Genomic DNA, 24,135 nt, shown 5'->3' with positions numbered 1-24,135 from the left:
AAATAAAGATTACAGAAAAGCCAATGAAGTCCAACAAAAATATTTTCTTTTAAAAAAATATATAAAAAGACAGCTAAGAAACAAAATTAACAAGCATTGTTCATTACCTTTCAAGGTTTAAAATGCCAAAATTTGCTTATACTGCCAAATTACTTCATTACTAGATTGCTATGTCAATGTTTTCTAGATGCAATGCAAAGTCATAGAACTCGTTCCTCCACAACAAAAAAAAACCCCCCAAAACCCTCCAAATGGAGTGTCCAAGACATAAAAGGTTTAATATGATGACTTAAGCTACTTTCTTATAAATAACTATATTACTGACTATTCAAATTGACCAGAGGAAGCAGTAATTCAGCCTAATGAGTCTCAAAATCCTAACCATCACTAGTCATGCAAAACTGAAATTCTACTGCAAGTAGGCTACTATTGCTACATTATGCATCTGACTGCAAGTTATCTGGAGGCTATGTTTGCCACATGAAAGCAGATGCAAACTTGCCACTCTCATTTGAGACAACAGTTAAAAAACCTTCACGCTCCAACATATTTGAAGAAAACAGATGTAAAATTGGCTTAGTATGCTATGTTCCTTCTTAGTGGCTATTCCAAACAGAAAAGACCTTAGTAATGCTCTTAGCTTAGAGAGTTCCTCAGGCAGCAGAGGCCTGTGACTTTGGGCTAAAAGTCTTGCATTCTGCCCCAGCCACCCAACCCATGGTGTGGCAGGCATACAGGGGCACTAATTGCGGGCAGCACTCCTCATCTACCATTTATCTTAATTTCTTCTCAGAAAAGCATACTAAAACCTGCTAATAAAGCGATAGGTTTTGCCAACATAGGAATACTTACATAAGTGTCCAACATGAAGCCATCTCACATGGTTTTGCTGGACTATTTACTATTGCAACAAACAAAACTTTCTATACTTAAATATGCTATTCAAAGAGCTCTCCATGCTGAGGGATTTGGGGCAAAAGCCATCTGTTAGTATCTAAGCAACCTCGTGCCTCATGATCAAGACACCTCAAAAATATTGTCAGAGACCAACAAATGGCAGATTTCAATGACAAGCTCAAACTATTGTTTCAAAGGAAGGAGAGGTTACTCACCTTGTGTAGTAACTTGAGTTCTTTGAGGTGTATCTCACTTGGGGTGCTCCACTCCAGGTGCGCATGCACCCTGCATCTTTAATCAGTTTTTTTTTTGGTAGCGCCCATTTCGCCCGTGCATGCTCAGTTACTTCTCTACCACGAAGTCTGACAGAGGAAACACCAAAGCAGGGGGGAACAGAGCTTGGTAGTGGAGCAGCCACAAGGGCACACATCTCGAAGAAATCGACAAAGTGAGTATCCTCCTCTTCTTCAATTAGTTTCCTTGTGGGGGCTCCACTTCAGGTGACTCCCTAGAAGTCTATTCTAACTTTAGCTTGAAAGGACTATTTTAAACTCCAAGAATTTCTGAAAGTATGAGCAGTCAACATTAACATTCCAGCAACAACAGTCTTAAGTACCACGGTCGAGTAATACGTCATACAATGAAAACAGTTCTTTTCTAGTCATACTACACAATTTTAGTGTGTACATATAAAAGGAAAAGCTCTAAAATACACATTTGTCAGTCCATTAGTTACAGAATCAAGATATTTTTGAACACAGTTCTATCAAATAAACCCAAAACCTCAACTTTTCCATACCATCTGATTTAGTGTCCTGCTATATATGCTCCTCACTATGATGAAGATTAATTTATTCTCAAAAGAAGATTTAAGTATCTTATTACATCTCTGAATAAGCATCTGTTAGATTTGAAGACTCATACTTACAACTGTGACTTTATCTGAGCAGATCCTTTTGGCAACTGATTCATGTAGAGAAAAATATTTATCTTTTGTTTTAGACTGAGCAGGCTTGATGCTGGTTCCATACAAAATATGGATTTGTCCATCATAATAGGATTTTTACTGTAGAACAACAAAAGCTGCCTGTAAAAATACCTACAACAAAGTGTTATAGATCAAGAAATGTTGAAATATGCAGACTTTAAAAGACTTAGCATATTTGTATAAAAAAGTAAATTCATTTTAAGCTGCTGAGCATTTAGACACAACTATTTTATTCAGCACATCTGTAAGATCTGAATAAATAATCTAGTAAAGAAACCTTAAATTCTATATATAAGGCTTCTGACTTGTTTTTAATCCACAGACACCAATAAAACACCATTCAATACAAAAAAGAAACTGGTGACTACCCAAACACTGGAAAAACACCCAGAACAGTTACTTATATCTAAGGACTTGTCTACACAGAGCAGTAATGCAGACTATAGGGGTGTGATTTCTAAAGAACACTAATGCCACACATTGACTGGCCCATGTAGACCCTGCTAGTGTACACTAAAGGTTCCTTAATGAGTTTTTACTTAGTACTGTTTGCAACAATACTATGTTGAAGTGCACTAGGGAACATCAAACATTATTGAGAGTAAATATTACTGTAATGAGAAAAGCTGTGTAATACACTACATACAGAAAAAACCCCCTCCAAAAAGCCCCAATTTTTGGACAGCACCATAAAACTCAAAAATTGCTAAAAAAATTAAGTTAATAAACCTCCCAAACAGTAGCCCTAACTATAGAAAACTACTATTCACAAAATGCATTGCCATCAATATTTAGATTAATCAAAATGGTTGTCTGCAGTTCTTAGTTTACGTACTCATCTTCTTACCTAAGCAGAGAGCGTCTTGCAGTAACAACAGCATGAGTGTCATGCAACACTCTCCCACCATGATGAATGCACTGACTGTAATTGAATTCTCCTGTGCCTAGAGCGACAACTTCATGCTGTCCAGCTAAAAAGAAAAAGTAGTTAACAAGTAGTTTCATTTGATTGAAGGATCCCGTCTTTTTAAAGCAACTGCTTTTAAAGGAGGAATTAAAAGGATTCCATTTTTGATTATAGTGTAAAAGGGGAGAAGAGAAGAATGATTTAATCTTATGAGGCCACCATTTAATTATCGGTGGAAATTTGATTATTTTCATTTACCAAATACCTCTTTACCATAAGAGTTTAGAGCATATTTTAAAAACATTTCATTACACACCTGTGGACCACTATACTTTTAAAGTCCTGGTATATCACTGACCCTGTAAGTCCTTGACAAATTGTAAACTGAAGGGGATAACAGAGAAGAATTCAGAACTCTGCTCTTCTGGAAGGGAGAGAAGTAGTTTTTACTCAGTTTCCACAGAGACATCAGAAGAAATAGTTTTGGGGGACTTTTAAAAATCTTGTGAGAGACTGATGACTCCCTTAACCCTTTCAACTCAGACTGCTAAGTGACAGCAAGATAAATGCAACAAGTGCAGTTACAGCTGCACCAACTTTGCCTACCTCAAGGCACAGAAAAAAAGACCTATGGCTCAGTGAGTATCAATGGTGCAGATGGCTTAGGCACTAACTTAAGTACAAGGCAGGGGAAGACAAAAGGATGGTATTGTACTCTGTGTACAGAGATTAATTTGAACTCTATTCAATACAGTTGGATCTTATCGTTATCTCGGTGAAACTCACCTCCAAGGGTTTTCGTTAAATGCTCAAATACCTCTCTTCTCCTTCAATCTCCTTCGCTACGCTTTCAGTGTGTATCATCTCCCTTTTCCTCTGTTGCTGCCCCTCAGAGCTTCATCCAGAGTTTGTTAATTTTGCAGTGACAACTCAAGCCTATTTCACCACTTTGGTTTCCTTATTACTACATCCACAACCATCTAGGTGATTTCTCTTTCAGGATGTCCCATCAGTTTAAGATCAATATGATAAGAACAAAGCTCATTGTTTCCCTTCCCTTCTCCATACTGGCAGGACTCCACCATCCTCCCCATTCCCCAAGTTGGCATCTTTGCAGTATATCTGGCTCTCCCTTTATATCACCCCACTACTCAATCTTTTTTGCCTTACTACTTTGTCCTCCTCTCCTTGCCCGCCAAAAAGATTCTTTTCTTTTTCTCTCCATCTCTGAAAACTTGTCTACATCCTGTTAATCCCCTTTTTAAGATCATTGCAACTGCCTCTCTCTATCCTAGATGATGTCAACATTGCTCTCCCCCCTTACAGATAGAATCCCAGCAAAACCTCCCACGCCTAACTCCCTGACCTTGTTGTTAACATATGGTAATACCAAAGTTTAGAAATATGCCCTAGGGTCCAACATTGTAGCAGGAAGATAAGGCACATGAGAATTATAGTATCCTCTTCCATGCATTGCAAATTCCATCAGTAGAGCAGAATAAGGCAACCCCCAAAGATGGAAAAAAGACCATTGGAAAGCAATACAAATATGGCACCTCACATACTGATTATTATCAAAAGTAACTTCTCATTTTGAAATACATAAAAGTCAGTCTATTCTTTTGTACAGTGTTCTACATCTTCAGGACCTCTTGGCTAGCTAACAACTATACCTCGGGGGAGCACCCTGCAACCCCCCAGATTCATCATTTGAATATAATTGTGATATTTCATATAAAGCATGCCATGTGAGATATCATGGGAAAGGTTATGATCTGCTGAAACCTACTGTTCCCTCTAACTATGTATATCATTAATGCTTATGAAGTTATGAGAATTGTGTTGTATGACTGTCACTAAAATATGCTGTGGGTATGGGACGCACCCAGATACTAGCTCCCCAAAGACAATAACCAGGGGGATAGCCAACACCTGGGCAGTGTCAAACAACCATCAACAGCCATTGTCCAGCAAGGGAACTACAATGCAATGACTCACTTGTACAAGGCCACTCAGGGGAATTGCTCAGCCTTGCCTGGTGACTCAGCAATGCCCACCAGACATGCCTGGACTTATGTTCTCCAAGCACATAGACTAAGGGTATAAAACAGAACACAGTGGCCCCATGCATTTGCCTTTTCTCCTCCCACTACCTACGCAGCAAGGAACAAGAACGCTCAGAAGGCTGAAGATTCCAACAGAGGAGATTGGCCCAGGTTTAAGAGACAAACCTGTATATTAAGGACTTGAAGATCCAATTGGGTCAGAACACTGCTTGACCTAAATATTGTCTAGCATGATAAAGATTAAGGTTTAGACTGAATGGTTATACTTTCTTTTGGTAACCACTGACTTTTTGTCTATCATTTATAATCACTTAAAATCTCTCTTTTGTCATCAATAAACTTGTTTTAATGTTTACCTTTACCAATGAATTTGCCTGAAGTGTTTGGTAAATCTGCTCAGGTTTACAAAGGCAGGGGTATATCCACTTTTCATTGAAGTGGTGAACCAATTAATAAACTTGCATTGCTCAACAAAGGGTCTTGAGCAGTGCAAGACGGTATATTCCTGAGGTACAATGCTGGAAGCTGCGGGGATTTTGCTGGTTCCTCTCTCTGTGATTCATGAGTGGCTCTGGGAGCGCTCATGAAATCTAGATGGGTGTGGGGCTCCACATGTGGTTGTGCTGAGTGATAAAAGCGCCTGGAGGGGTTTGCTTCTTGTCCTAGCAAAGCTTTGCGACAGACAGCACAGGCTGGAGAGTTAAGGGGGCACAGAAGTCCCACAAATGGGGATCCCATCACAGATGGTACTTTATTTGGTGATATCCCTGAAAGTCACTGTAGGCTGCATCTACTGCACAACATGGCCTATGATTTCAAAGAACATATATATCTATCTGCATTTTCTGTACTGTCTAACTTTGGTCCAGTGAGTGTGCTCCAATTACTTCATATTAGAATTTATTTCAATTAGTCCCTGCCCCAGAAGGCTTATATCTGTTCTGTGCTTGTATAGTGCCTAGCACAGGGGTGGGCAAACTTTTTGGTCCGAGGGCGACATAGGGGTTGCGAAATGGTATGGAGGGCTGGGTAGGGAAGGCTGTGCCTGCAAACAGCTTGGTCCCTGCCCCCTCCCACTTCCCACCCCGACTGCCCCCCTCAGAGCCACTGACCCATTCAACCCCCCCTGCTCCTTGTCCCCTGCCCCTATCCAACCCCCTCACCTCCTGACAGACTTCCCGGAACCATCCAACCCCCAACTCCTTATCCCGACTGCCCCCCTCTGGACCCCACCCCCATCAACCCCCCCTGCTCCTTGTCCCCTGACTGCCCCCTCCCAGGATCCCGCGGGACCCCACCCCTTATCCAACCCTCCCTTCTCCCTGTCCCCTGACCCACCGCCCCATCCAACTGCCCCTGTCCCCTGACTGCCCCCCGGGACCTCCTGCCCCTTATCCAACCCCACCCCTCGCCCCCTTACCAGGCTGCTCAGAGCAGCAGGACAGGCTTATTGGAAATCCTGGGAGGTGGGTGGGTGCAAGCTGAGCTGTCTGCGCAGTGGTGTAGCTGCTGGACAGGGGGGACAGCGGGGGAGGGGCCGGGGGCTAGCCTCCCGGGCTGGGAGCTCAGGGGCCGGGTAGGACGGTCCCGCGGGCCGGATGTGGCCCACGGGTGGTAGTTTTCCCACCTCTGACCTAGCACAATAGATTCCCAGTCCAAAACAGGGACTCCAAGGTGCTATAATGAATGAATAATGTAAAGCTTTCAACTATGAAATGTGTTATCCTGAGAAGCAACCCTTTAAATTTAATTTATTGAGAACTCCCAGTGAAACGCATATAACAAAACAAATAATTTGTTGCGATTGCCCTCTGAAAATTCAAAATGAAAAGTAAGTCTGAACAAGTGAGATTACGCAGCAGTTTCAACCCCAACAATCTTGAGAAGGCTTGCATCTTTCATCTTTTCTGGTGAGGGCTAACATAATGGAATGTTTTCCATTTCAATGCGTACAAATCTATATTTATAATATCCTTATAAGGGAAGTACAATTATGTTCTGTTTTTTATAGATGATTTTATGGTACGTCAAAAGGAGTATGGTTGGCTGGTTATGGGATTTATTAGGCCACTATACAGGTTAATTTACATTACTATATTATGCTCAATATCCCTTTTGGTATATATGCACCCTACAAATACGAGTTTTTTCATACAAGTACACTGAACATTCAAAATAGACTTGCCTTTTTCAATTATAAAAGCAGCCAGTGAATTTCTACAACTCTGGTACTCAGGATATTTGGCAGCCAGACTGTTAAAGGTTTCCCTGACAACTCGTGAAAATTTTTCATACACAAGATGCCTTCTCTCTAGTGAACAAAATAATTTAAAAAGAAAAAAAGACTGTAGAAACCAGCAAAATACAACTTTGTAGGAAAAAACAGAACAAAGCAATGTCAACCATTCAGATAAGCTACAAAACTGAACATATGATAAAGTCATTCAGTACATTCACTAATCCATACTAAATAATGCCAACAGGCATTTTTTAATTTAAAAATTAAAAGTGCATATGAAAAATTGAGAATAAAAACTCAAGCAAGTTATGCTGGTATGCTCCCTAAATGCAATCTATTAGACACAGCCTTTTATATCTTGAGGACAGAAACGTTAATTCCAACTCTGCCACTGACTCACTGTTTGACTTTAAGCAAGTTCATCTGTGTATTTATCCATCTATATGACAGGTACACCACTCTTATCTCAGACGTCACTGGGAGATTAGTGTCACTAAAGCAGAGACATCCCTGCATGAACCACGTAGCAATATTTTCATAGCTATCATTAAGCTGGCAGGAATGAATACCAAATACAACTCTGTAAAGACATCGGTTAGCTTTCCAATTTAATTTTCTGTGAGGGAAAATAGGATTTCCTACCATAAGGCATCTTTGACATGTATGTCGATTCAGCTGAAACTATGGGTTCTGCAGGAATCTGGGGAGGACCTGTAAATTTAAAATAAGAAAGTTTTAACTGTGGGAAACATTTAAGACTTTAAAACATTCATTGTCATTTAGTGTTTCTAGCAGTAGAGTAGTTACATTTTAGTTAAAGTCCCAAAATAAAAGGTTATTGGAAACAATTTTTTCAAGTTACATAAATAGAAACAGGAAGGCCCTCAAACAACCAGGATAATTTAAATTCACACTTTGCCATCTGTCAGTTGTTTTATCATTGAATAAAAATAAGCTACTTCACAATTAATTTAGTTCCCCTAAATTAGTCCACATTCTATAAAGTACTGCTCTCTTTCAAAGCTATAGCACGTGAGGACAGAAGATTATTAATAAAGTCCTTGTCTCAAAAAAGCAGGAGATCAACGTTGTAATGACTGAATTCTTCAGAAAGCAGTGACTTAGTGCAATAGGACTTTCAATACAAGAAGTCTAAGACCATGAACAAAATTTAAAATAATTTTTTACTGGAAAGAATAGCTGTAATAACATGGAAGACTCTACAGAAAAGAAACTGCTTAAAGGGTTAACTTATTGTTTTCTCCTCTTTGTAGATAGCAAGAACCTTGAAAGCAGCATTTAAAAATACAAGAGCAGGAAAGGGAAAATTTAAGGATTGCAAACTGATTAACTCTGCTGGAAGGATTCATTGGAATGGGCAGAGAGACATTGATGCAGGAGTGTTTAGTCAAAGCTACTCTACACATTTATTTTTAAAAATACTTTTATTGTAGAGATGTTACTGGAATATTTACCTGAACTTTCAAAAACCTTTGGTGCTGTATCTTCCAACTGGAGTAGCTCATCAAGAGCCAGTTTTGCTGCATTTGATTTAGACTCCTTTTTGTTTTGCCCCAATCCTGTCTTATACTGAACTCCATCTACCACTGCACAAAAAGCAAAGTAAGTCCCCAAGACGTTTCCTAGAAAAAGAAGCCGTATACAGTTAGAAGTTTATTTTAATGTATTCATTAGCTTTATGCATTTATAATTATGGAAAATCAGATGAATATAAGGCCAAGATATTTTAACAAATCCAAACTACTTTTTACATTTACAAGAATGATATTTTATACCTTATTTCACCTTTCATCCAAGATTCATAAATAGATTTATACACATTAATGAAAAACCCAATTTTTCAGAGATGCTAGGCATTTCATTTTAGTGCCTTCACTTAGGTGCCTTTCATTTTAGTGAAAACTATGGCCATTCAATGCTTCTGTAAAATGAGGCTATTTTTCTACTTCTCAGTAGTGGTGTGATGTTTGGGACCTGAGCTTCAGAGAGAAATTAAGAGTAAAATTTTCAAGAACACCTAGACTCAAGAGCCTGTGTTCCATTTTCAAAAGTGATATAGGAGCCTAAATCCTATAGCCTTTCAATCAGACTAAGTCTCCTAAGTCCTCAAGTCACTTCTGAAAAACGGGGCTTACGTTTATGGTAAAACTTCCGAAAATGTATTTCCCAACATCAAAGTCTGTGTCAAAAAACAGAATTCCAGTTTGCCAAAATCTCAGCTTTCCTCTTGGGTTAGTTTAACAGACACATTACTTCCTAGTAGGCTGAGACCCCAATGAAAACAAGACCTTCGACAGGTCAGGTTCCATCTCTTTTTGCACTGCACTGCATATGACAGGACAACCTCCTGTCATTGCCATGGTTTGATCTGTTAACCAAGTTAGCCTTGCGTGGACACGGATCTTTCACTGACTGGCTCACTTCCTGCACAGTCCCACCATATCTGATTCAGTCTGGGAGGATTCAACTGAATAGCACTGAAAAAGCATTAAACTCTCCATACAGATGCAGGTTCACTGTGACCAAATATCAACGTGAACCATCCCCAAAACACATAAGTGGAGAAGATGCAAATTACACACAACGAAATGAGTATGTTCAAGGTCGCATAATATTAACTCATATTTGGTACAAATTTAGAAAGCCAAGTTGTAAATAAAGTTGCTTATAATTAGAATGACAGCCTATAAGTATGTCTACAGTGCAATTAAAAACCCACAGCTGGCCCATGCCAGATGACTTGGACTTGTGGGTCTCACGCTAAGGATCTGTTTAATTGTGATGAGACATTTGAGAGCAGGCTGCAGCCTGAGCTCTGGGACCTTCCCACTTTGAGCCTGAACATCTGCATCGCAATTAAACAGCCCCTTAGCCCGAGCCTGAGTCAGCTGGCATGGGCCAGCCAGGGGTATCTAACTGCAGCGTAGACATATACTATAAGAACTAATTGTCTAAAAAGTACCTGAAAAAAGTACTCAAAGACCAGGGTGAGAGCTTTTTCCTTTTCTGTAATTGATTTTGTAGTGACCACATTAACCACTAATTGGATTACATGAAGGCATGATATAGGCATAGTAAAAATAGCTGTTAATACTATATACAGTGCAACCAACATTTAAAAAAAAAATTAGTTTCTGTATCAGCCAGTCACACCAACTGCATACAGAACAACTTCATGAGGCAACAAGGACACTCTCATTTACCTGTTGTAACAGTTTCCTTCAAATCTAGTTGCACACGCTGCATTTGTGCAAACTGATGCAAGGCAGATACTGGATTCATCTCCCCACGTTTATATTTTAGTATAAACTCCTTTGGTATTTTCTTTGGAAGAAGTGAAGTGATTGGAAGTGGATGGGCTGCTCTGGAACATAGCAAGTCTGAAACATGACCTAAAATATATTTGTTAAATTAAGATGTTAGTGTGTACTAAGCTAAAAGCAATATATAAAAGTAAAATGAAAGTGTGAGAATAGTATTGCTGCATCTCAACAACGGTAACCTGGAAGATTAAGCAATTTGTATTTTATTCTAACGGAAGAGGTTGTAAGTAGTTTTGGTAACCCTGTAAATGTTGGTGCCTACCCCTTTAAAGGCACTAGGGCTTGTTCCTTGACTAGTAAACCTGATAGTCTCTGAAGTCAAACCCAGTCACATATAAACCCAGAACCAAAGGCCATAATTTCCAGGGGATATAAGTACTTCCAGAGATTACCTGTTTATCTGATTTAACACATAAAAATCTGTTTCATGGCGTACAAAAATAGCAGAAGCACAATCCATAGCTCTTTACTACAGTATCACAAAAGGCAATAATATTGTTTTTGCCTCACGCCATGGGCTCTCAGGTCCATTTTAACGGATCATGCAGGTGCCTAGGATACAGCACTGGTGTTACCCGGTATCTACACTAGAAAAAAGACTGGATTTTAGCATGGGCTATCTTAGCCTGATCTAAACTTGATTACTTTTCCTAAGTAAGACACTGCCCAATTATCCAAGTATGTTTTGAGCTTTAACCACAGGAGAAACATTTTTCTCCAAAAAGTCACAAAAATATTATTGCGTTCAGTTCACAAATACACACAAGCACCTGCCACATGAAATAAATGCTGCATCTAAATTATACAGATTAAGAGTTCCTCTTCAGTTATAATAAACATATTGATAGACAAAAGACTCAGAAATAAGACTACCTGCTAAAATCTTGAACTCCCGCATTCAAAAGTTACATATGTGCGGGGGACAGGGAATCTGTTACTATCAAACAAAACCGTCGTTAAAATTCTCAGCTTTTTCTACAAAAGATGATGCACACAAAGCATGTTATATACATGTTGGTGCATTTTATATGAAGTGCTGTGTACACATTATAGACCTGATGAAAGAATGAACTCTAGCTGGGCAGACCCCTGCACCCACGTGGATCCTCAACTGCAGGTTCCAGGTAGAAGTTGCCCTAAAGCAAGAGAGACTGGGATGAAGGCAGAGAGCAGATTAGTCAGCTGAGAGATAGCATTAGCTTAGAGGGCTGTAAAGATGAGGATTCTACACTTCTCTTTTACAGAAAAGCTATTTCTGAAAAGTGTTTATAGTTATTCAAGTTTATTAAGATGAAAATTCCCTGTACTTCCACCTGCAGAGTCACCCAGTTTATACACACAAATTCCATAGATGTTACATGTGATGTTAAATCTAAATAGGCTGCATCTCTTTATTTACACCACTGCTTGATAATAATTAAGAAACAGTCAAATAATATGTTTTACTGACATGTACAAGAGTAAAAAGATAAAAATTAAAGTTAATAGTTTTAACTTTTTTATTTGCCCTCAATATGTTATTTTTTTAAATCGGTAAGTAAAATATTTTTCATTATGAATGATCCTGGTAAAAAGCAAGTAGATGGCATATCTAGGCAGGTTAATTTTCATTACAATTTTGCAAAGCTATTTGTAAGAGTGTTGAAAGGCCATTCTTAGAAGAAAATCAGCTTAATAAACTTAAAGACAATACCTGTGATTTGTGTCACATTACATGCTGAATTTGGCATGCTGTAATTTTCAGAAGATGAAAACATCAGGCCCATATTCACAGGGTGTGGAGATGGCTGAGGAGAGACTTGAGGAGGGGGTTCAGTGGGCAAATTCTTTTTTAGCATCTGAGCAAAACTGGGTACTCTGGAACCTCGAAACCAGTCATTGTTGCAAGCCATTTTTCCACCTACCTAAGAGCCAAATTTAGCCAACAGACATTTTTAAGGCTGTTGAACATTAGCATAGCCTAGCTAATCTGGACAATTTCCCCACAAATTAGTTTTACATGTTTCATACCTCCTGATTCTTTCTGCTAATAAATAAAATTACTAAATTCAAAAGCACACTAATAGTAGTTGAGACCCAAACTTACAAAAGGGGGGAAAACAGAACATAGGGAGACAATGGCAATGCTATCAGTCAGCTAAGAACTTTTCCCCTTTCCTTGCAACCACAATTTGAAAGGCAACTGCTCTGCTGAGTCCCAGGTGCCCTAGATCAGTAGTTCTCAACCAGGGGTCCAGGGCCCTCTAGGTGGCATCAAGCAGCTTTCGGGGGGAGGGCTCCAAGCAGGGCCAGCATGAGATTTGCTGGGTCCCAGGGCAGAAAGCTGAAGCCCCACCGCGTGCAGCTAAAGCCAGGCCCCTGATGAACCCCACCACTCAGGGCTGAAGCTGAAGCCTAATCAATGTACCTTTGTGGGGGCCTCTGTGGCCTGGGGCCCCAGGCAATTGCCCTGCTTGCTACCCCTAATGCCGGCCCTGGCTTTTATATGCAGAAAACCAGTTATGGTGGCTCAGAAAGGCCCTGGATTTTTTAATAGCATACTGGGGGCTTGGGGGAGGTTCAGAAAAAAACAAAAAAAAAAAGTTGAGAACCCCTACCCTAGATTACAAAAGCAATGGGAGCGGAAGCTCCAGCACTGCTGCCCGGGCTCAGCAAGGCAGAGCCCCACGTGGCTGGCTTTCACGCCGATTCAGGCTCTAGCCCCTTTGGCTCAGGCAAACAGGACGGGAAGGTTCCTTTGTCCCACTGTCGGGCAGGTGCCCCGGCGGGCCAGGCTTCCCGTGGGAAGGGATCCCAGCCTGACGCCATGCCACGTACCCGCGGGCTGGAGAAGAACGGCGATGGCAGCGCCTGCCCAAGACTCCCTGCGGTTTCCCACCAGCCCCACCGCGCTGTGGGGCAGGCGCAGCAACGGGAGCAAGGGGCGCGCACTGGGGCCGCCCCCTTGGGGAGCGCAAGCCACTGGCTGCGCCAGGTGAGAATCACTCTGCAGCCCCCTCTCCGGGGCACAGGCTCGAAGACGAGGCCGTGCCCCGTGACCGAGGCTTGCCCCAGCACCACCCCGAGGTCCTGCACCGAGCGAGGGGACTAGAGTCTCCCGCGAGAGCGGCCCCCCGCAGTGATTTAAGTTCCCCTCGGCGGCTCCCTCCGTCCGCACCGACGCGCCTGCTCAAGACCGGTGCCCGGGCCAACTAGCGAAGAGGGGCGCGTGACGTGACCCGACACCCCCGAGTCCGCTTCCCTGGCCGGCAGCGGGGCCCGAGGGCGTCTCTGAAAAAGCTTCGCCCTCAAATCACGTGATCCTCTGACCAACCGCCGACGGGCCTGGCTCGAGGCGGCTCCGTGCGGGGACGGGGAGTGGGATACGCACTCGGCCTAGGTCACACAAGGTCTCCGTATCCCTCGCCTCGCGGGGGAGCGCGCCACATAGAGACCGTTAAGGCGCCTCCCCCCGGCTGTGCGGGTAGTCTGAGCGGGCCCTGCAACCCTCTAGCCGTGAGCGGCAGGAGCAAATGGGAGCCCCGAGCGGGCGCGTACAACAGCATGACCGGGAGCGGCCACCCCTCCCCATGGGGCGGGGGACGCCTGGGTGGGGCTGGCGGCCACAGGCTCAGGTGCTTTGTCATGCACCTGCCGCCTCTCACGGGAGCTGGACTCTGCTTCCCGAAGCAGCAGCGTGCCCTGCGGTGGCCGCCCGCCCGCCCAGCCACGCTCCTTCCCCTCTAGGGGCCTCGCAGCGCTCATTGTCAGGGCGTCGGAACCGGCCTCGGGGAGGAGTGCGCTCGGGCGCCAAAGCCCAGCCGCCGGGAGGTGACAGCAGCGGGGCCGTTATGCCTCCTCTCTCCCGCGCCCACTGGGTCCTGCTGTGTGCACGGGACAGCCCCTGGCGTAGCTACTGGCGCTGGTCCCCGTCTAGACATTTTCCTGTGACTGGAGCCTGGCTCTTTAAAAAGTAGAACGTAAAACGACCCCCACCCACTCCGGCAAGAAACATCAGCCTCTGCCTCGCTAGGGGAAAGCCCCACGTTAGAGACTTTTAAGAATAATCCCAATTTTGTACATGGGAAAAGTTAGAACAAAAGTCCTCAACAGTGACCTAGTTTTCAGCTGCAGACGGCTCAGGTGATAATATTCACAGCACGCAGGTTTACATGTGAAGAGGAAATAAACATTTTAAACAAATATTTAACAGAAAAATATTGTAGAAAGGTGGATTACATTGACCACATAAAAGGTACAGTTCCTCGTCTTTCATTAGATGAATAAGTGCATGTGTGATTGAAGGACACATTACAAAGGCAACTGGCCAGAAGAGCTATTTTTGTTTTTGTACAGCTGTGCTTGCAAGTATAGACATGTAATTTGAACTTTATTCACAGGGCACGATTGAATAATGGGCTTAAAAATGTATAATAGATACAAGCAAAAGTGTTAAGCTACACACACACACACACACACCATATAAAGTTCTTAGTAATCCTGAGAGGAGCAAAGTAATGTGTGATGTTCAAGTGTTAGAAGTCTTATTCAATAAAAAAAGTCTGAAAAAAAAATCATAGCTTCCACAGGCTCCTATAGGCTTCCAGAGGGTGGAAGACAGATTTTTATTTACCGTATTAAACTCTCAGACTTGCATTGGATAGGCTGTCATTTTTCTATTTCATTATTAATAGATGTTCCCCTAGCTCTGCCTGTCCCCATTCCATTACAGCTTAAGACATTATAAACTCCAAACTTTTTTTCTAGTACTTGTACAATTAAAACTCTGTAATGTAATCTGTTTCCAATGCTTGAATTAGGGGACATGGGCGAGCATGCCCCACTAACACTTCTTACTGCTACTTTTTGAGAATAAAGGAACTAAAAAAAACTAACAGTAGTTACTGTTTTTTATTACAAGTGTAACAAACTTAAAATGATTTTTAGCACTATAACAATCACAGTTCCATAAATTATATACATACAGGAATTTATACAAGTCTACATTGACAAAAAAAGCCATTAACAGAATCACATTAACAAGGGTATGTGTGTGTTATGGCCAATGAAAGTTATGAAAATTCACAGTTAATCTGCACATATTTTAAAGATGCAGGAATCATATTGCACATCATAAAACTGTTAATGCTAAACAGCAGATTTACAGTATTTCACCTATTCTTTCACAGAATATACATTGGTCATAATCATGCAATACTTTACCACATACAGAATGGTATCGTATACCACTGTAAACAGTCACTTACAATGTAAGTTTTAAATATAGTAGCAAAAAAAGCTGTTAGGTTTCTCTTTAAATCATACTTAAAATAAATTCTTATTATACAATAAAATATCAGTCTCAGACAGAATGGAAATAAAATTAGTTTAGTTACAAATTATATCTTCAGTGTTCTTCCTTGTCTTTTCCCTTCTTTTCTTTTTCATCCTGTAGAGCAGTACCAAGTTTTTTGATAAGGACTGACAGAACTTTGTCCAGTGGGTCCATTACCCCCCGTTGAAGCCACTTAGGAATAGTAGTCCTGGCATGATGAAAGCCCAATTTTTGAAGAATGTAATCAACACCTACTGGGTCAATCTTTCTTCCAGTCCAAGAGATTAATCTAAAAAACAAAAGAACCCAAACAAAAAAAACAAACCCCAAACCCAAAAAGGTTAAATCCCTGCGTTAAGTGTAAAACTCAACTAAGCCTTAAGTAAGGCATAGCAACTAGAACCTTCATCATAAGTTAACATTGGCACTGTCAAATCAAACTTTTTTACTTCTAAACTGTGAAAGTTCAACAGGCATTTATTTCAGTCTCAGCTAACTTATGTAAATAAATTTTGTATTTATACCTTTTTGGAGAGACTAGATGATTCAGGAGATCCCAGATGTAATATGTCATCTCTGGATCCCGTGTCAATTTGGAGCATGTTATGATTAACCAAAAATAGTTATCTGATAGGTGTTTATTGGCCTGGGTGGACTGAGTTGGTCGTCTCACAGTCCAGTTCTTAGCAGGCAAGTATTCACTTATCAAAACATTATAGTTAGCAGTAATTGGTGCCCTTGTTAGCAGTCTCAGCAGAGACCAACAACTGAAGGAGGCATGGAGATGACACAGATACCCCCTCGTTCTCAGAAGTGATTCCTGTTGGTCAAGGATGAAGTGCATATTTAGGGCAGCGGGTGCCTGTACACCTGTTTCTGCTTCTGTTGCATGGGAAGTTTCATCAGCCATATGGCAACTTTTAATGAGAACTACATTCATTCTATAATAACTTTTTAAAAATACTTAATAGTTCCATTCCCATTGTGAAAATGGAGGAAAAAAAACCAACCCCCTTTTTCCCTCCCTGCATGAAAAAAGGAGTTTCTTAAATTACATCAGTAGAGAAAGCAGGGGATCTAACTAGCTGACAATCAACAGAAAGTGAATATTTGAAAGAGACGTTTCTCATTTGAATGTCTGCCTCAAATTATTTTTATAGCCCCCAGAAGTGTGTTTTACATTTAAAAAATTTAAATAACCAATAGATCCCTGACCCCAACAGCTTACATTCTCAAGAGAAAACATACTGATAGAATAGAAGAAAGGTTCTAAGTTCTTTTTTTAAATTGGAAATTAAAGATTATTTGAACAATAGGAGAAAAAGGTAAATGACAAGTTAATGTGTGGTCTTTAATGAGCTGCATTTTGCTTCATCTTGACTTTGAGCACCTGAGAACCTTGCTGTTGTATGTGCAGGAGTTCTAAGCAGTATAACTTTCAGTGCTTTTATCCAGTGGCTATTCTCGAATTGGACTTGTCAGCCATAAGTGGATTCATTCGGCATCTGACTAGATCTCTTACGTGTACACCATGATCCAGCGGATCAGCCATTGTCTATGGTGAATTATGGTATTACCCAGCATTTGTTACCAAATGACATTTCATATACTGTAGCAGGTGTCTTCCTATCAGCATCTAACAGCCAAAGCAGAATCTGTGACAGCTTCCATAAGGCTAGATCCCATTAGTAGGTTAACTATCAAATTGAAACATCTGTGGTTTGAAGAATAGTCTCTGCACTTAATACTATTACTCAGTCAAAATAAATGTAAAATTGAATATACTGCAAAATAAGCCTGCTGATTACCTAAGTGTGGGTTCCAGATGCCAAGTATTGCACATAAATTCTCTCCAGTCTACAGTAGTGTAAGTAATGCTTTCTTCTGCATCTCTCTCAGTGGAACTCTCATCAAGCACACTAACTGGACTTTTCTGTCCTGGTCGAGTAGACAAAATACGAGGTGGAAAGATGGCTACAAAGAGGGGGGAGGGAAAAGTAAAATTTCATTCATGGGCATTTATTCAAGGCTTTGCTTGGACTTGGTAGTAAAGTAAGTGCTAAGTTCATTCTTATCTTGGACACATCTTACTTCAACAAGCATTAGGAATATAATTGTTACGCTCCTTTAACCTCCTTTAAGAGCAAGTTACACACATAAAAATAAACTCTCAAAATCCTCAGGTCTAATGAACCTTAAATACCTTAATAATGTAACGTTTATTGTGCATGTATATTTAAAAAAACTATTCACACTGGATGCAAATATCTGTGCAAAACATTGGACTTCACACACACCAGACACTCCATATTTATGACTTTCACCACATTTGTAATTCACCTCTAAAACACATGGAATACCTTGATGTGGACAAAGCAGCAAAATGAGGGCAGACACATGCATGGAATGATGTGGCAGGCCGCAAATTTATTAAACTTTAGTACAGGGAAGGAGTGCTTGCTGCCCATGATCCATACGGTCCTATACCTGGCATTTACTTGGTTCCAGTGCAGGGATCACAGGCCTATAACTAAGGTTAAGATTTTGTCACGGTTATTTTTAGTAAAAGTCACGGGCAATAAAATTTCATGGACATCCATGACCTATCTGTGACTTTTACTAACAATTATGTGGAGGGGAGAGGGGAGGTTCGGATGGGGGATGACAGCCGTAGATAAAGTAAGTTACATCACTTATCGCCAAGTTCTCATACACAAAGATGAAGTTTTAATGTTAACAGTTTATAAACTAATCAGTTTTTTAAAGTCTGTTTATTCTTTAGATTTTTGTGAGATCAAGGAAGGTAGGTTTTAACTTTCTACCTTCAATCATTTTTGTTACCATACATAAGAAATACACATGTTTGAATAGGTATTTTTATATTAGTTTACATTTGCTAAAGATTAGAGCACTTGGTATTTAATAAACTAATACACAGATCTTCTGTAGCATTTTTCACTTACTGCAAGTGGATAAAAATTGATAATTTAAAAAACAATCATTTTTATTTAAATCATTTAATTTGCTTATTTAAAGTACAATTTAAGTTTTTTTAAAAAATATAAACATGTTTATATTGAATTTAATAAAGAATAAGTTAAGGCCTAAACTTATTATAATCTATTAAAACATTTTAATAAAAAATAAATATGCTGAATCCGAATATGCTCACGGGTGTGAATATTTAATATTATTAATATTAATAATTTAATAATATTATTAACATTATTAATATGGTATTATATTAATAATATTAATATGGTATTTAATAAAAATTGACAGATCTTCTGTAGCATTTTTCACTTACTGCAAGTGGATAAAAATTGATAATTTAAAAAAAAATCATTTTTATTTAAATCATTTAATTTGCTTATTTAAAGTACATGTTTATACTGAATTTAATAAAGAATAAGTTAAGGCCTAAACTTATTATAATCTATTAAAACATTTTAATAAAAAATAAATATGATGCATCTGAATATGCTCACGGGTGTGAAAAATTACACAGACTTAAAGCAGTATCTGCACCATGCTATGTTGGCAGGAGAGCGTCTCCCGTTGACATAGCTTCCGCCTCTTGCTGAGGTGAAGTAAATATGCTGACAGGAGAGCGCATCTTCACCAGACGCAGTGCAGCCATGCAGATGTAGCACAGTAGTGTAGACTAGCCCTCAGTCATTAGTAGTGCTCTTTGGAAAATATAGCTCTGTAATCTCAGTTACACTGTAAGGGTAGGTTTTTCAAACTCACTCAGTGTTGTCTTAATTGTAGTCCCATTGATTTTAATGGGAGCAGAATTAGGCCAACATTAAACATTCCGAAAACCTAACCCGTAAAAAGCAAGCCTTCATTTAAACAAAACAAAATTTACTTTATAGTATTAATAGTAATGTATAAAAATAAATTCATATATAAGTGGCTTAATATAAGATGGTTCATTTACATTACATCATAAAGAGGTTTTTTTAAAACCACATACCTTTTTCTTTTTCTTTAAGATAAGCAGACACCAAGTCATGCAGAAACATGATTAATTCAGCATCCATCGTCACACAAATGTGATCTGTGAATTCAGTTACTACACTGCACTCCACCGTTGGTTTAACACTGGTGTCTGGACAAAGAAAAGTAATTTTAGCATATTGTAAAGTGTGATATCTATACAATCTGTCTCAATTTTACACTATATATATGACACAAAAAACCTTAAAAGAATTGATGTTGCAAAAACAAAGCACTCAAAAATTAGGAAAGGCCAGAATTGAGGTTGCCCAGCTTTGCAAATTTAAGATTCTTTTTATGTAGTTTTTTTCCCCAGTGCAATTTAAATTTTTTAAAAGAGAATTCCATCATGTGGAACTATACTGATCCCAATTTGTGTCAGTGAACCATAACTATAGGCAGCTCTATCAGCTCCATGTATAATTGTAATGGACACTATTGGACGTGGAGGTCAAACATGCCTATTTGGGCAGCAGTGGAAAGGTTAACCACTATAACGAGAGCCGATGTAAAATATAGCCATTTTGACCAAGATTTAAAAATTGGAAACCTAAATTAGGAACTGGAAAGTATCTGCACTTTTAAAAGTTAGGTCACTTATTTTAGATGCCTGACCTGGATTCTCATTTTTTAAATGGTCCTTGTTTCTAAAATATATCACAACAAATTAATCCTATTAATCCATTTATTCAAAATTATCATAGATGGTGAGGGTTTTATTCTTCCAAGGGTTTTCAAACAGTGCCTGTTCCAGGGACAGTGCCTCAGGATTTAACATCAGAATTCACTCTAGATTAATTTAAGAAAATGGAGTAGCCAGTGTCTACCCAGAACTCCAACTACCTTTAGATTAAAATCCCAAAATTTGAGCTGGTTATCGGATTGTATTTTCTTGCATAGAAAGCCATTAGTTTGTCAGCTTTTCAGTTTTAGGATACAAAGATTAATTCTTCTCTCAGACCAATTTTACGCAAGTGTAACACCATTTACTTCAGTGAAGTAAAATCTTCTCATACTATTGCATGATCATAACTGAAGTAATAGTCTTGAACAGCGAGAAAAAGGGAAAAGAAAAAGATGTCCATTGCACCTTGTAATGAAGGTTCTTGTGGCTCTTGAACATGAATGGATTTAAAGTCCAGTTGCATCCTTGGTAATGCAAAGATGGTTTCGGTCTCATGGTTGTAACTGGATCCTCCTCTGAATCCACTTAACAAGCTTGAGCTTTTCACTGTTGTGCTGCTCTCTGTGTTATTAGCATCAACGTTTCGAAGCAGGTTTAGTTCTATATGGATAATAGCAAATGCTGCAATTCAGCAATCTTTATTAAAAAGCCTTATCACCATTTAAGGAGACAGATTTGCAAACGTTCTAACCTAATAATGGTTTTGTTTTTCACTGCAACACGGTATTTCAACTTCAAGACCAGTCTCTCACTCCTAAGAATGTCTGGGCTGAGAACACTCTAGGACAGTGGTTCCCAAACTTGTTCTGCCACTTGTGCAGGGAAAGCCCCTGGTGGGCCGCGCCAGTTTGTTTACCTGCCGCGTCTGCAGGTTCGGCCGTTCGCGGCTCCCAGTGGCCGTGGTTCGCTGCTCCAGGCCAATGGGAGCGGCTGGAAGCGGTACGGGGTGAGGGATGTACTAGCTGCCACTTCCAGCCACTCCCATTGGCCTGGAGTAGCAAACCACGGCCACTCGGAGCTGCGATTGGCCAAACCTGCGGACACAGCAGGTAAACAAAATGGCCCAGCGCGCCAGGGACTTTCCCTGAACTAGCGGCGGAACAAGTTTGGGAACCACTGCTCCAGGAAGTACATTTATTCAGAGGAAAGGGTAACGTCTCAAATCGCTCCCACAGCATCCTTGGTGCATTATTCTGTATTCCTTACTCCTTCCAGATAATTTTACCTCACTAAAGAGAGACTACTAGGGCTGATACATCTTCACTATACTCATGTTTTCTATTACTTTAAGAAAGTGATCTAAAGAATGGATAGAAGACTGACAAATTATTATTTTGGTTTTTTAAGCAGTATACATATACGAGACTTTTTCTAACAATTTCTTTAGAAACCACCATTTTAATTAAGGTTTCAAAACAATCTTTGTTGCAGTCCCCTATTTTCAAATGCTTGGAACTTAGCACATTCACCTTAATTTTGGAAACTGAATGTGAAGATACTAATAATATATTCCCAATTATAATAAGCATGACCACATTGCTGCACCCACCCCTCCACTCAAAGGAATAGTTCCAAAACTGGTTGAACTTTGAACCTTCAAGTTTGGTAGATAAACTGTTTTGAGCAGGAAATAAACTAGTTTTGCAATACGGCTACATATGTTTAATAGCCAGGACTGCATATGAGCAGTGAAAAATTGAGTTACAGTAGAAATTTAGAGTTGAACACATTGCAGTAATGGAAGTTGTTCATAACTCTGAAATGTTCGTAACTCTGCACAACACATTATGGTTGTTCTTTCAAAAGTTTACAACTGAACGTTGACTTAATACAGCTTTGAAACTTTATTATGCAAAGAAAAAAGCTCCTTTCCCTTTTTTTAGTAGTTTATGTTTAACACAGTACTGTACTGTATTTGCCTTTTTTTTTTTTTTGGTCTCTGCTGCTGCCTGATTGCATACTTCTGATTCCAAATGAGGAGTATGGTTGATTGGTCAGTTCGTAACTCTGGTGTTTGTAACTCTGAGGTTCTACTGTATTAGCTACACACTTAAAGATCAAAACAATATCCATGTGTGCACAGCTTGTTAAGTGCATGGTGCTTAAAAGTCTGATAAGCCTGAGGGATCTGATACTTGTAGCGCCAAAGGAGAACTGGGCCAGAACTCTATCTAGGTTTTTGTATTGCCCCATACATAGAATCCAAGTATCTGTAAGAGTCTTGCTGTGTTAGTCAATCTTTGGGAAGCCCAAAGTCCACTCTGATTTGTCTTGGATTTCCTGGGTGAGGGGAAAAGAGAGAACCTTTTAAAGTGAAAGCTCTCCTCTGCTTAAAGTTCAAAACTCACTTTTATTCTAGCATTACTTATGTGAAACTCTGGGGGACATGACCCAGTAATGGGGTTTCAAATAAGTGAGGTATGGATTATAGGGGTTCAGCTTTTCTAGAAACATAAAATATCTATTCTTCTGAGCTCAACTCCTCTTTTTCCCTTTTTAATTTCAAGTCAACACGTTCTGCAGTTGATTGGCAATCAGGCCAGAAATTAATGAATATGAATCTAACCTTCATTCCTTGTAGCAGTAACATAATTGAACCATTCTTTCACACTTGCAACCCCATGTGGTGGGTTTTCATGGCGGCGCCTTGTTATCTTGGTGATTGTTGCCATAGGACTTTCTAGGGCTCCACAGGGTTTGGTGACCATTGTATTATGACCCAAATGAAAGTCCAGTGTTTGTACAACATATGTAGAATGCTCACTAGAACCTGTGTCAATGTAAAAAAATATATACATTCTGAAGAGAGTAATAGTATGATAGGGCTTGATCCTCCTATCACTTGTACAAGTATACTAGTAAACCGATAAGGTAAAGCTAAGGTAAGTGATAGGAGAACTAAACCCTCCCTATTTATAGACAGAAAAGATTTATCAGAACAAGAAGGCTGTCTTCCTACTTTGGCAAAATAAAGTCTTCAAATAAAGGACGTATCAAATATTATACTCAACTAGGTGTTTTCCTTTATGCAACAGATAAAGCAAGAGGCAATATATTCTCTCTGGTACACCATCACTATTTTAAACATGTAGAAGCCTTTTTGGGAAAAGAACAATATTGATTCAAAGTATAGGAAAGCTGCTTTGCTTAGTTAGTGATGGTCAATTATGGTTCAAGAAAAGGTTCTAAAGTGAAGGATGCATTAAGGCTTTAGTTACCATCTTCCCAAATTTTTTGTGCTTCTGTCCAAAATGCAATGTTGGGTTCTTCAAGGTGAAACAATGCCCAAGATTTTGAACGGAAATTAGGTCCATGGAAGCATGCCAGTGTCATGTGATTGCCATGCAAGCTCATGGATCCTCCAAACTGCATTCCGTCTTCTGGTAAAGGAACCTGAAATAAGGATATGTGGCCCCCAGATACTACCTTCAAAACCCCTGGCCAGTGGCGATGATGCGCTGCATCCAGCACTAGAGGAAAAAACACAAATATAGAAAGGTCCTCAAGCATGACTGTGAACTTTACAGAAGTGGAAGATACAACTGTAAAATGCCTGCTGGAATTCTATGTCTACTGAAAATCTGACTCTGGCTATACTAACTTTATACAGTCTATTTCACTTAAATTGTTTCAGCCTTGTCATGTGCAAAGACAGAGGAGATGAAAAAAGTATCCAAAGAAACATACTTGAAT

The 24,135-nt window shown here is 39.9% G+C and overlaps 2 protein-coding genes across 36 annotated transcripts in view; both read right to left on the bottom strand.

Annotated features, from left to right (window-relative positions):
* ADAD1 (adenosine deaminase domain containing 1) overlaps nt 1–14,179 on the bottom strand; it is a 30,500-nt gene extending 16,321 nt beyond the window's left edge. Inside the window, exons 1-8 of one of the 10 annotated variants that reach the window (XM_043545485.1) lie at nt 14,086–14,109; nt 12,135–12,345; nt 10,322–10,510; nt 8,573–8,740; nt 7,740–7,808; nt 7,044–7,169; nt 2,733–2,856; nt 1,826–1,996 (exon numbers count right to left, since the gene is read on the bottom strand). In XM_043545485.1, coding sequence (XP_043401420.1) covers nt 1,826–1,996; nt 2,733–2,856; nt 7,044–7,169; nt 7,740–7,808; nt 8,573–8,740; nt 10,322–10,510; nt 12,135–12,333 — 1,046 coding nt within the window. In that variant the 5' untranslated portion in view covers nt 12,334–12,345; nt 14,086–14,109. The other 9 variants (XM_043545484.1, XM_043545481.1, XM_043545489.1 and 6 more) reach the window with 9 other exon arrangements.
* A 1,133-nt stretch (nt 14,180–15,312) lies between these two features.
* Nucleotides 15,313–24,135, bottom strand: part of KIAA1109 (KIAA1109 ortholog) — a 226,017-nt gene continuing 217,194 nt past the window's right edge. For all 26 annotated transcript variants that reach the window (XM_043545479.1, XM_043545461.1, XM_043545464.1 and 23 more), the window contains 6 exons: nt 23,661–23,912; nt 23,009–23,212; nt 20,848–21,042; nt 19,735–19,869; nt 17,564–17,729; nt 15,313–16,044 (listed from right to left, as the gene is read on the bottom strand). In XM_043545479.1, the coding sequence (XP_043401414.1) occupies nt 15,828–16,044; nt 17,564–17,729; nt 19,735–19,869; nt 20,848–21,042; nt 23,009–23,212; nt 23,661–23,912 (1,169 nt within the window). In that variant the 3' untranslated portion in view covers nt 15,313–15,827. The remainder of the gene's footprint in view (nt 16,045–17,563; nt 17,730–19,734; nt 19,870–20,847; nt 21,043–23,008; nt 23,213–23,660; nt 23,913–24,135) is intronic.

Source organism: Chelonia mydas, chromosome 4 (genome assembly GCF_015237465.2).
Source record: "Chelonia mydas isolate rCheMyd1 chromosome 4, rCheMyd1.pri.v2, whole genome shotgun sequence".
Taxonomy (NCBI): Eukaryota; Metazoa; Chordata; order Testudines; family Cheloniidae; genus Chelonia; species Chelonia mydas.
This window is presented reverse-complemented; position numbering and strand designations above follow the sequence as displayed.